The 13,406-nt window shown below is 42.0% G+C and overlaps 1 protein-coding gene across 1 annotated transcript in view; it reads left to right on the forward strand.

The window, feature by feature from the left end:
- LOC115027354 (ras-related GTP-binding protein D-like) overlaps positions 1 to 9,923 on the forward strand; it is a 28,234-nt gene extending 18,311 nt beyond the window's left edge. Inside the window, 3 exon segments of the mRNA XM_029460633.1 lie at positions 2,682 to 2,830; positions 9,059 to 9,170; positions 9,172 to 9,923. Coding sequence (XP_029316493.1) covers positions 2,682 to 2,830; positions 9,059 to 9,170; positions 9,172 to 9,199 — 289 coding nt within the window. The 3' untranslated portion in view covers positions 9,200 to 9,923.
- The last annotated feature ends 3,483 nt before the right edge of the window (positions 9,924 to 13,406 follow it).

Here is a 13,406-nt window from a genome sequence, read left to right on the forward strand (position 1 = left end):
CAATGTTGTGTAAAATAAATGTTTTTTTATTTAACTATTCATACTTACTAATAATATGTTGGATTCATGTTATGTGCTTTTTCATACATATTCGAAAAAAGAAGAAGACTATCAAATAATAATTGAGTGGACTCCCTGCAGTACCTCTCAGGACCCCTAGGGATCACTGACCCACTGTGTAGACAGAATCTAAGAAAGAGGCCTTGGATGGAAAGGGTTCAAAACCCAAAAACATTTGGTGACGTGGGTTGGGGCAACACAATAACATGTAATAGAACTGCCTACAATTAATTCTAGAGTGACGTATGGTGATGATGCCTCACCTGGGCCAGGTGATCCTTGTTTGACCCATGTTTGATGTCAACATAATAAGGGAGGTGTGTGTGTGTGTGTGTGTGTGTGTGTGTGTGTGTGTGTGTGTGTGTGTGTGTGTGTGTGTGTGTGTGTGTGTGTGTGTGTGTGTGAGTGTGTGTGTCACCTTTGGCATCACAGCTGGGTTTTTATCTGAACTAGGCCACATTTGGCCTGAAGTAAGTGAATATTTAGCCCATCACAGCTGTGTTGCAGAATGTGTAGCTGAAGGCTGCTAATTTTGCCCTGAATAGAGGTGGATGCCAGATGTCTGTTGATTATGTTCTCTTTTTATACACACCATTTACTTAACCGTAACTTTCCGCTGAAGTAACCTCTGTCCTGGAATTGTTTAGTTAACAAGTGTGGAAGTGTTGTAGGTACCAGCTGGACCTGCTCATAAAACAGCACATTGTTGTACAGAAGGCTGCCATGATTATCATGGCAAAACAGCTGGGATATGATCTTTAATCAGAGGCTTTAGTAAATGGATTCTTTTTTCACCTCATTTAATTAATATACTCCTCTCCTGGCAGGAGAAACCTGGCATGCTACACACTTGGAAAGCTCAAATGTGACTAAAGATATTCCTTGGCCAACTCTAGTGTCAGTAATTATTTATTTTTCTCTTTGACAACAATGATGAATTTACTTTTTTCTAAACTCACATTAGCTGTGCAATCTGTGGAGCAATGCAACTATTCTGAGCCAATTTATGTCATCCATGACGTTTAGTCCAATGGCCATGTACTGTAAATATGAGATTAAGTATGACTATTTATTTTGATAATAACATTTAATACTGCAGCTGTTGTATAGAGATGCTTTTTAGCATATTTCTACTGTATGCTGAGTTTGGTACAGATATAAGCAACTAAAAACGAACAGAAGTGCAGCTTGGTGCTGTCTGTTTGCCTTCATGAAGCTGCCTGAGCAAAATATTATCAAAAACATTTTATCATTCACTAAATACTACAACTAAAACTGGCTCACAAACACAGTATGGTGGGTACTGACATTACTTTAAAAGTAATTGAATCCTTGAATGTACAGTTCAGTATGCTGATGGAGAACATTTAGTCCTGAGATATATTAAGTCAGTTACACAAGTGACCAGTAACAGTTAACATTCATCCATTATGTCCCGTTAAGCATACCGTCTCAAACACTAAGATAAAGCTGGTCATCGTGGTCAATAGTTGAATGATTCTTTACAATATGACTTCAACGAGTTACTGAGACTTAAATAACCAAAGCGCTGCATGGGTTGGGGAATGAAAAACAGACCTGAACTGAAAAAGAAATTAAAGTTGTATTGGTACTGAGAAATAAAACACAAGCATCAACAAATATTTATGTTCTGCTTTTGATATTTTTTGCACTTTAGTGTTTTTGTCGAAGACAATCCTGTGAGAGTCCAGAAGAGTGACATTCTCTCATTAGTGTGTCTAGTATCTCCTTAGCAGTACTATGCTGTTTGGCCAACATTTTTGTTTGTTTTACAAAAATGTATTTTGTTTAAAACACAAAACATTTATCACTCTGAGGAACTCACGTAAGTCTCCTCTCTGTCCTGGCCCCATAGTGGTGAAATGAACTGAAGTTCCCTGCACAGCCTTTCTTGCACCACAGGCTGAAAACCATCTTTCCCCATTAAAAAACAAACGAATTTAGAGCAGCACTGAATCCGCTATTTGTTGTTTGAGAAGGATGTGTTTTTTTGCTAACATCTATCTCTTGTTTGTGTGGACGTGAATGCCCTTCAATAAAAATGTCAAATGAATGTAATGTAATCCATTCACATTGACAGGAGGTGTGGAAATGGAGATATTGCTGCTAATGTGACAACAGGATTGCAGATGGAATGGTTCCCACTTCTCAATGAGATTTCTGTTTCTTAGGTTATGTCCTAAAATTATGAAAGTTTTGTTGTTACATGTAAAGAGGAAACGTGGATTTCAAAATGAATACAAGGTTAGAATGTAATCAGCAGGTCCTGTTTGCTTTTCTTTCTCTACAGCAGAAAACGGGACTTTTTATCAGAGGACTGACCGAGTTGAACTTGTGCTGCAAAACTTTATGGCCTTACTTGTGCCGTTATATAATAAGCACAATATCTTTTGAGAATCGGACCATGAGATAGGGCAGATAGCGGTTGCAAATTATGCGCAATCCATTCTTCATGAGTTTTCCTGCGAGTGTCCTGTGAAAATGTTGCCTCAATAGAAGTCCTTACTGTGTTTGAAACGGGGACAGTGTTGTATCTCAGATTATGCATTATTTCTTTCTCACTGGAGTTCAGTGAAGTTTTTCTGTCTCCTCTCCTTCAGTCTGACAGACAGTGAAGCTAGTTTACCCTATGACAAGGAGTCTATGGCCATCATCCACCTGAACAACACTACAGTCATGTACCTGAAGGAGGTCACCAAGTTCCTGGCCATAGTCTGCTTCCTCCGCAAGGAAAGCTTTGAGAGAAAAGGTCAGTCCGTTTACAGTCAGTACATTTACATGCACAATAGAAACTAGCTGTGTCTTCTAACAATTGTTCACTATGCCCTCCTTTACTTGAGCTAAGCACTTGCTATAGCATTGCAAATTGGGAGGAGCTATGATGGGTGCCCGTGGTTCCAGAAGTAAAAATAACAATTACATAACATAAATTTGTAGTATTTGTACAGCTTGGATCTGCATGAAACTCTCTTATTTAAATCATCAGTACATGAAATAAGGACCTTTGTTTGAAAATATGTTTTTTTGACAAAAAGTTGAACGTACAAGCTTGGGTATATAAAAACCTGAAGGTAGATTTCAGCAAGAAACATCCAAAGCTTAAAGTTACGTGCACAACTAACTGCAGTTGGAAGATACATTTAACAGTGCTAAGAAAGCTGAAAATACAATCTGAGCTTAAATCATTTTACTTTTAAGTGTTGGGTTCGTTGTGGGTGAAGTTAGTAACATGCATTTATGGGACATGCATGCATACAGAAAGAGATGAAACGAGTGCATACAGATAGAGAGTGCATGAGTGCATCTGAATATAGAAGGGTCTTCTGCTAGACTGTTATACTATTGTTTACGAAGTGTATTTGCTTTTAATAGGTTTTTCTGCTAAAACTATACTTTGTTTACTACTAGTCTTGATAGCTGTTGAGTGAGTTTCAATTGCTAACCATTTGAGCGACTGATTGTAGTGGGTGTGGCTAACACTGCTGTAGCGGCAGCCTCATCTGACAAAGACTCAGGAAGACAAAGACAGAATTATTTCGCAAAAGTTTTCGTGGGAGAATAAGTGGGAAGCACAGCCAACATTAACTGGTCTAAGTATGGTCCACCTCTGCTGCGCTCTCTACAGCCTACTCCTTCACCCACTCACCCTGACCCACTGGCCGAGGAGGTGGCACTGGTCTTCTGATCTCCCCCAAATTGATTTTTTTTCTCAACCCATTGACAGACTTTACTCCCTCGTCTTTCGAATTTCATGCCGTCACTGTAACACAGCCGGTTACATTAAACATTGTTGTTCTCTACCGTCCTCCAGGTCTTTTGGACAAGTTTTTGGAGGAATTGGACGTTGTCCTGTCCAACATCCCTGAAAATGGCAGTCCTCTCGTACGTCTTGGTGAATTCAACATCCAGTCAGAATCAAGTCAACAGACTCATTATCTCTCCTATCCTCCTTTGCTCTCTCCCTTTGTCCGTCCCCACCTACTCACACAGCTGGTAACAACCGCAACCTCATATTCGCCAGAAACTGCTCGACCTCGAACCTCTGTAACCCCACTTCACATCTCTGATCACTTTTTCATATCCTACTCTCTCCCTATCTAACAAACCTAACTTCGTAAATAATGTACCTGTCCGCCGTAACCTTCACTCCATCTCTCCCTCCTCTCCCTCTCTCCCTCCTCTCTTGCCTCAGCTGTCCTCTCGGACCTTCCTTCTCCTGACTCCTTTTCACTCATGCTTGCCAATTCTGCCACAGACACTCTCCTCTCTACCCTGTCCTCCTCTCTGGACTCTCGCTGTCCTCTCACCTTGCAGCAGGTTCACCAGTCCCCTCCAGCTCCGTGGTTGGATGACGCAGAAAAGTGCGTGCTGCCAGAACCATCCTATGGGCACCCTATCCCCTCTTACCTTCTCCTGTCTCTTGCTCCTTACCTTCTTTTTCTCAACCATCTCATTAAGACTTCCTTAACAACTGGTTGCTTTCCAAACAATCTTAGAGGCAAGAGTGAACCCTCTCAAAGAAACCCGCACTCAACCCTTCTGAAGTGAACAACTACGGACCTCTCTCTTCTTCCATTTCTTTCCAAAATACTTGATATTACGGTCTTCAATTCTCAACTCAACATCAACTCTAGTCTGACCTTCACCAGAACAACCTTCTTGATCTGCACCAATCTGGTTTCAAGGCAGGCCACTCAAATGGGACTGCCCTCCTCACTGTCACTGAGGAACTTCATGCTGCTAGAGCGGCCTCCCTCTCCTCTGTTATCATCCCTCTGGATCTTTCTGCTGCGTTTGACACAGAGAACCACCAGATCCTCCTCTACACCCTCCAAGAACTGAGAGTCTCAGGCTCTGCTCTCTCCCTGCTTGAATCCTACCTAAAAGACCGCACCTACAGGGTAACTTGGAGAGGTGTCTGACCCTTGTCAACTCACCACTAGGGTTCCTCAGGGCTCTGTCCTGAGTCCCCTCTTCTTTTCTCTGTACACCAATTCATTAGGCTCTGTCATTCACTCTCATGGCTTCTACCACAGCTACGCAGGTGACACTCAACTGATTCTGTCTTTTCCCGGTTCTGAAACCCAGGTGGAGGCACGGATCTCGCCTTCGTCTGCACACCACTTGAAACTCAACCTCAACAAGACCGAACTGCTTTTCCTTTCGGGGAAGGGCTCTCCCATCCAAGACCTTACCATCAATATTGGCACATCGGTTGTTTGCCTGACTCGGACTGCAGGGAATCTTGGTGTGACACTGGACGACCAACTGTTGTTCAATGCCAGCATCACTGCAACAGCCGGCTCCTGCAGATATACACACACACACACACACACACACACACACACACACACACACACACACACACACACACACACACACACACACACACACACACACACACACACACACTATATCACCCAGAAGGCAACACAGGTTCTGGTCCAGGATCTTGTCATCTCACACCTTGACTACTGCAACTCTATCCTGGCTGGTCTGTTTACATGTGCCATCCAACCTCTACAGTTCATCCAGAATGCAGCTTCACTACTTGAAAAAAATAAAAAATTACAAATATATTCTTTTAATTTATTCTTCTTTTTTCTCTGGTTTGCCTATTTTAAGCTAATGGTTGAATTGTTATTCTATCGTGTCTGTATGATGCACTAACATTGGATTGACTTATTTGAAGCTATTGCAATGCACTTAAAATGATTACACTTATTTGAGGCTAATGTACTGCAAGATTATTGCTGTTTGGAGTTGTATCCTAATGATTGTTTGCACTTATTGTAAGTCACTTTGGACAAAAGCATCAACTAAATGCAATGTAATGAGAGGGCATAAATGCATAAAGATAGAGAGGAAGAGGAGAAGAGAAGAGAAGATAGGAATTTGATGCAAGTCAGCTGGTAGTCTAAGCCTATAGCAGCATAACTAGGGACTGGTTCAAGGCAAGACTAGGCCAGACCTAACTATAAGCTTTATCAAACAAGACATTTTTGAGCCAATCAATAAATGTGGAAAGGTCATCTGCCTCTCAAACACAAACAGGGAGCTGGTTACACATGAGAGAAGCCTGATAGCTGAAGGCTCTGGCTCCCATTGTACTTTTGGAGACTTCATGAACCACAAGGAACCCTGCATTTTGAGAGTGCATTGCTCTAGTGGGGTTATAGGCAGGGGTGTAAATAACTGTTACGCAGGTACGCATGCGCGGCAAAAATCTGGATTGTGTAACGTCACTTGTGTCACTACGCGCCTTTGCGTACCTGATAGATCATCAAAACAACACATATTTCGTCTACACGTCTTTCTTGTCAACACTCAATGGAGTAGACTACTAGACATGTCCAAAAATCAAAATACATTAAGACGTTTCACCACAGCAATCCAAGCCGGAGCAGAAGAAAAGATTTATTTCTGAAAAGTGGCTCCAAGACGTGCCGTGGCTGGATGCTAATGATGAGCGCACCAAAATGTGATGAGAAATATGGCGCTCGCATCCACATGTAGCAGACAAAACAGGAACGTTTTAGCTCGAAGAATTTCAATCACCCTTTGTTTGAAAAACATGAAATGACCAAAGAGCATGTTAATGTGGCATAAGCTATTGCTAATAAAGAAGCTAGTAAAGAAGAACTATCCAGCCACCCACTTGCTAGATGACGAAACAAGCCATGTATTTTTCTCCTCGCCTTTCATAAAGCTAAACATGCACGTCCCATGTCTTCCTATGCTGAGGATATTCATTTATTGATTTATAGGAGTAAATCTTGGGGAAAAAACTCACGTGATTATGCAGACCATCGCACAAACTATCAGAGGGGAGTTGAGACTCAAGTTGCAGTCTCCTGAATTTTGGGGGCATCACAAAAACCGAGCAGGAGATTGTTTACATTGTGTCCGTGTCCAGCAACGGAGAGTTTGCTTCGGAATTTCTTGGACTGATTGAACTGGTTTCTAACTGAACCTCGCAGGCCATAACAGACAGACTTATGAAGCTTTTCCAGAAGACAGGCTTGGATGACTGGACAACAAAGTTGGTTGCCGTGTGCACAGACGGGGCTGCTGTTAATGTCGGTCAAGGACTCTTACTCCTGCAGTAACTCTCTTGTGAACTCGTCCTCCTGCATTAACTCTCTCGTGGACTCTTCCTCCTGCAGTAACTCTCTTATGGACTCTTCCTCCTGCAGTAACTCTCTCGTGGACTCTTCCTCCTGCAGTAACTCTCTTATGGACTCTTCCTCCAGCAGTAACTCTCTTATGGACTCTTCCTCCTGCAGTAACTCTCTCGTGGACTCTTCCTCCTGCAGTAACTCTCTTGTGGACTCTTCCTCCTGCAGTAACTCTCTTGTGGACTCGTCCTTCTGCAGTAACTCTCTTATGGACTCTTCCTCCTGCAGTAACTCTCTCGTGGACTCTTCCTCCTGCAGTAACTCTCTTGTGGACTCTTCCTCCTGCAGTAACTCTCTTGTGGACTCGTCCTTCTGCAGTAACTCTCTTGTGGACTCTTCCTCCTGCAGTAACTCTCTTGTGGACTCGTCCTCCTGCAGTAACTCTCTTATGGACTCTTCCTCCTGCATTAACTCTCTCGTGGACTCTTCCTCCTGCAGTAACTCTCTTATGGACTCTTCCTCCAGCAGTAACTCTCTTATGGACTCTTCCTCCTGCAGTAACTCTCTCGTGGACTCTTCCTCCTGCAGTAACTCTCTTGTGGACTCTTCCTCCTGCAGTAACTCTCTTGTGGACTCGTCCTTCTGCAGTAACTCTCTTGTGAACTCGTCCTCCTGCATTAACTCTCTTGTGGACTCGTCCTTCTGCAGTAACTCTCTTATTGACTCTTCCTCTTGCAGTAACTCACTTGTGGACTCTTCCTTCTGCATTAACTTTCTCGTGGACTCTTCCTCCTGCAGTAACTCACTCGTGGACTCTTCCTCCTGCAGTAACTCTCTCGTGGACTCTTTCTCCTGCAGTAACTCTCTCGTGTACTTGTCCTCCAGCAGTAACTCTCTTATGGACTCTTCCTCCTGCAGCTCTCTCGTGGACCCGTCCTCCAGCAGTAACTCTCTTGTGGACTCTTCCTCCTGCAGTAACTCTCTTGTGGACTCGTCCTTCTGCAGTAACTCTCTTGTGAACTCGTCCTCCTGCATTAACTCTCTTGTGGACTCGTCCTTCTGCAGTAACTCTCTTATTGACTCTTCCTCTTGCAGTAACTCACTTGTGGACTCTTCCTTCTGCATTAACTTTCTCGTGGACTCTTCCTCCTGCAGTAACTCACTCGTGGACTCTTCCTCCTGCAGTAACTCTCTCGTGGACTCTTTCTCCTGCAGTAACTCTCTCGTGTACTTGTCCTCCAGCAGTAACTCTCTTATGGACTCTTCCTCCTGCAGCTCTCTCGTGGACCCGTCCTCCAGCAGTAACTCTCTTGTGGACTCTTCCTCCTGCAGTAACTCTCTCGTGGACTCTTCCTCCTGCATTAACTCTCTCAAGGACTCTTCCTCTTGCAGTAACTCTCTTGTGGACTCGTCCTCCAGCAGTAACTCTCTCAAGGACTCTTCCTCTTGCAGTAACTCTCTCGTGGACTCGTCCTCCAGCAGTAACTCTCTGTGGACTCTTCCTCCTGCAGTTACTCTCTTGTGGACTCTTCCTCCTGCAGTTACTCTCTCGTGGTCTCTTCCTCCAGCAGTAACTCTGTGGACTTTGTAAAGATTGTTTTGGTTTTAAGCCAAATTATTTGACAAATAAAAATGTTGACCTGATGAGAAGCTAGATGAATCATCAGAGGATCACCAGTTTCAATTCATCATGAGGGGGACATGAATGTACCAAAATGTCATGGGAAAAAGAAAAGTATTGTGTAAAATCAGTAAAATTCCCCTTTTAGGCCTTCATCTAATTTCTGGTTTATAATGAAACCAAATTGGCTTTTATGTTTTATAAAGAATATTCACTGTCTTCTCTCTGTCCCTCACAGGACTGATTGACTACAATTTCCACTGCTTCAAGAAAGCCATCCAGGAGGTTTTTGATGTTCGAGTAAAGGTTCAACATAATCGTAAACTTCTGAGTCAGAGGAGATGGAGCAAACAATGGAGTGCTCAGCAACCCCCACTGAAAACTGATGACATCACGTCACATCAGAAAGCCAAATGTACCTGAGTTGCACCCTGAAAAATCCCAGAGACTCATCCTCATTCAGATGTTCCTCTGAATGAGGATGGAGTCTCCTGAATTTGTTTGATTGTGTTTTTTCATCTTGCTGAGAATCGTTCCACAATCCACACCAAATCCAGCCTCTATGGTGTCTGTCCTCAGAAGCAGTTGTCTGTCAGCAGGGGGGATGGAATGCAACAGCTTGTTAGCAACACAACAGACTTAACAATTAATAGAACAGAACATGTGTTAAGATAAGCACTGCGAGGAAGTTTGTTACAGCATAATTTCAATTTCAAAATAACTGCCTGCGGGTTTGATAGTCTTTTGTACTCTTTTTGCTCCATTCTGTCAACTGCTTACTGCCTGTCCCTAATCAAGTCGTCTACTGTACAGGACAAATGATGACAATGCTTGTCCCAGTGTCGCAATTTCAGTGATGTATATCCGAAATGTTCTGGTTTGTTAAATGCTATAGAAAAAAATGCAGAATATATAACATAAACCTTACAGGTTCCTTCATGTTCACGCTTCGGGTTACGGTCGTTAAGTTCCTCTAGGAGAAAAGGCCTAATTGCAAGTCTTGAGTCATGTGCTTATTCAGATATGTTTTTCATTGCTGTTGAAACATAATTTTTATGAATTAAAAAGAGATTTACAGGTCAAATAAAAGATTAATAATCAAAACTGTCAGATTATGTGTCTGTGGTTTAGAATTTAAGTTTGTATCATTAAAAAGTATGTACAATTTAATTGCCCACTTAAATGATGTTACATGTGCCATCTACAAAGACATTTGCACTGTAAAACCAAAATGCTTGTTTTTAATGGTCAGAACCTTGGTCAGGACTCTAAAGGATACACATGTTTTCTGAACAGGAAATATGATCATATAGCTATAACAACACCATGCTGTAACAACACAATGGTATAACAACACCATGCTATAACAACACAATGACATAACAACACAATGCTATAACAACACAATGGTATAACAACACCATGCTATAACAACACAATGACATAGCAACACCATGCTATAACAACACCATGCTGTAACAACACCATGCTATACAAACACAATGACATAACACAATGCTGTAACAACACAATGGTATAACACCATGCTATAACACAATAACATAACACAACGCTGTAACAACACAATGGTATAACAACACTATGCTATAACACAATGCTGTAACAACACAATGGTATAACAACACCATGCTATAACACAATGATGTAACAACACAATGGTATAACAACACCATGCTATAACACAATGACATGACATAATGCTGTAACAACACAATGGTATAACAACACCATGCTATAACACAATGCTGTAACAACACAATGGTATAACAACACCATGCTATAGCACCATGCTATAACACAATGATGTAACAACACAATGGTATAACAACACCATGCTATAACACAATGACATGACAACGCTGTAACAACACAATGGTATAACAACACTATGCTATAACAACACCATGCTATAACACAATGCTGTAACAACACAATGGTATAACAACACCATGCTATAACACAATGCTATAACAACACTATGCTATAACAACACCATGCTATAACACAATGATGTAACAACACAATGGTATAACAACACCATGCTATAACACAATGACATGACAACGCTGTAACAACACAATGGTATAACAACACTATGCTATAACAACACCATGCTATAACACAATGCTGTAACAACACAATGGTATAACAACACCATGCTATAACACAATGCTATAACAACACTATGCTATAACAACACCATGCTATAACACAATGATGTAACAACACAATGGTATAACAACACCATGCTATAACACAATGACATGACAACGCTGTAACAACACAATGGTATAACAACACTATGCTATAACAACACCATGCTATAACACAATGCTGTAACAACACAATGGTATAACAACACCATGCTATAACACAATGCTATAACAACACTATGCTATAACAACACCATGCTATAACACAATGATGTAACAACACAATGGTATAACAACACCATGCTATAACACAATGACATGACAACGCTGTAACAACACAATGGTATAACAACACTATGCTATAACAACACCATGCTATAACACAATGCTGTAACAACACAATGGTATAACAACACCATGCTATAACACAATGTTATAACAACACTATGCTATAACAACACCATGCTATAACACAATGATGTGACAACGCTGTAACAACACAATGCTATAACAACACTATGCTATAACAACACCATGCTATAACACAACGCTGTAACAACACAATGGTATAACAACACTATGCTATAACAACACTATGCTATAACAACACAATGCTGTAACAACAGACACGTATAGGTCAGAGCAATGCTAATATGAGCTGCTCACATGACATGACAGGCATCAGGACTAAATGAAGCATCATTTACAGATAAAGACAGGTTATCCATCCATCGTCTACCGCTTATCCGGGGTCGGGTCGCGGGGCCAGCAGCTCAAGCAAGGAACCCCAAACTTCCCTGCTCCGGGCCACATCTAGGGTGCTTTGGTACCACGTACACTTATGAACATCCTTATGTTCGAACAGGATGTTTGTTATGGCAATTCCATGACTAGCACAGAAGTCCAACAACAAACAACTGTGAAGTAAATTAATCCTGATTGTATTAATCCACTCTGGAAAGACTATCATATGTATTTGTCTACCTCAATCAATATATATTTCTGCACTACAAATATGTTTCTGCGCAATTATGTATTTTCTGCACTGAATGTATTACAAACATAATAGGGGCACTTCCCCTTTAAGAGAACAGGTCAACAAACCATTACTTCCTGACTGCTGACGGAGGAGTGTGTTGGCGCCAACGGGGACCAATGAGGAGAAGGACAAAGCCTACTCCTTGTATTAGATGCGATGTTTTACAACTCTTTGTACACACTTGAGCGGAGCCGTGAGACAGCAAGATGGGGTTTTTGAGCCATGCAGTCTGTGGAAACGGCGATGCGAATTGTGTCCTCAGCTGAGAGTATTTTCTATGTTTGACTTATCACGTTAATAAATATATCGATTGAACTAGAAGATTGCTGTTTTGATTCGACATTCAAGCTCCGAGTTCTTCAACTTTTCCCACCATTACAACCGTTCAGGTTCAGATCAGGGAGGCCGTTCCTCCCAATCACGCCTCTCCAGGTGTCTCCATCGTTTCCCACATGTGTGTTGAAGTCTCCCAGCAAGACTACGGAGTCCACTACTGGAGCCCCCTGCAGCTCCAAGAAGGGTCTCCAAGAAGGCCGAATACTCCGAACTGCGTTTTGGGGCATAGGCACAAACAACAGTCAGAGTTTTCACCCCCATAACCCGAAGGCGTAGGGAGGCGACCCTCTCATCCACCGGGGTGAACTCCAACATAGTGGCGCTCAGCCGGGGACTTGTGGGGGACTTGGGACGCGGGCTTCCTCGGGGCAGGGTCTCTCCTTTCCTTTCCCTCTGTATCATGAGGTCATTTTGAACCATTCTTAGTCCGGCCCCTTGCCTAAGACCAATTTCCCTTGGGTGACCCTACCAGGAGCACTAGGCTCCAGACAACACAGCTCTCAGGTTCATAGGGACACACAAACCTCTCCACCTCGGTAACTTGAGGTTAGTTTGGCTTTAATCATATTTCACACATCCCCATCACAGCAGTCCTACACTCTTTAATTAGATAGTGGTGCTGAACACCTCATTAGAGAGTCAGCGGCTGGTAATGAACTGAACCTGCAGGTACATCAGCACCATGATGAGAGACTGTTGGCGTGACAGGCTGTAATGCTGTCAGGGTGGAATGACAAAATGGTCCTCACGCTGTCAACATGCTGTGGACACACATTTTACTTCCTTTCAGTCACATTTTGAATTCAAATGTATTTATTTTGAGGCCGACACAAAATACATAATATTTAGACTAAACATATACTCGTCAGATATATAAAGCTTATCTCGTAAATGCATACCGTTCTGGAGCTATAAGCTTTATGATATAATCTTCATGATTTGTATATTAAAACCCATTTTTATTTTGCTATTATAGCCTACAAAATGTATTTGGTTTTCCAATTTCCTCTCTTCATAGTAGCTTCCATTGTTACTGG

Source organism: Cottoperca gobio, chromosome 22, assembly GCF_900634415.1.
Source record: "Cottoperca gobio chromosome 22, fCotGob3.1, whole genome shotgun sequence".
Lineage (NCBI taxonomy): Eukaryota > Metazoa > Chordata > Actinopteri > Perciformes > Bovichtidae > Cottoperca > Cottoperca gobio.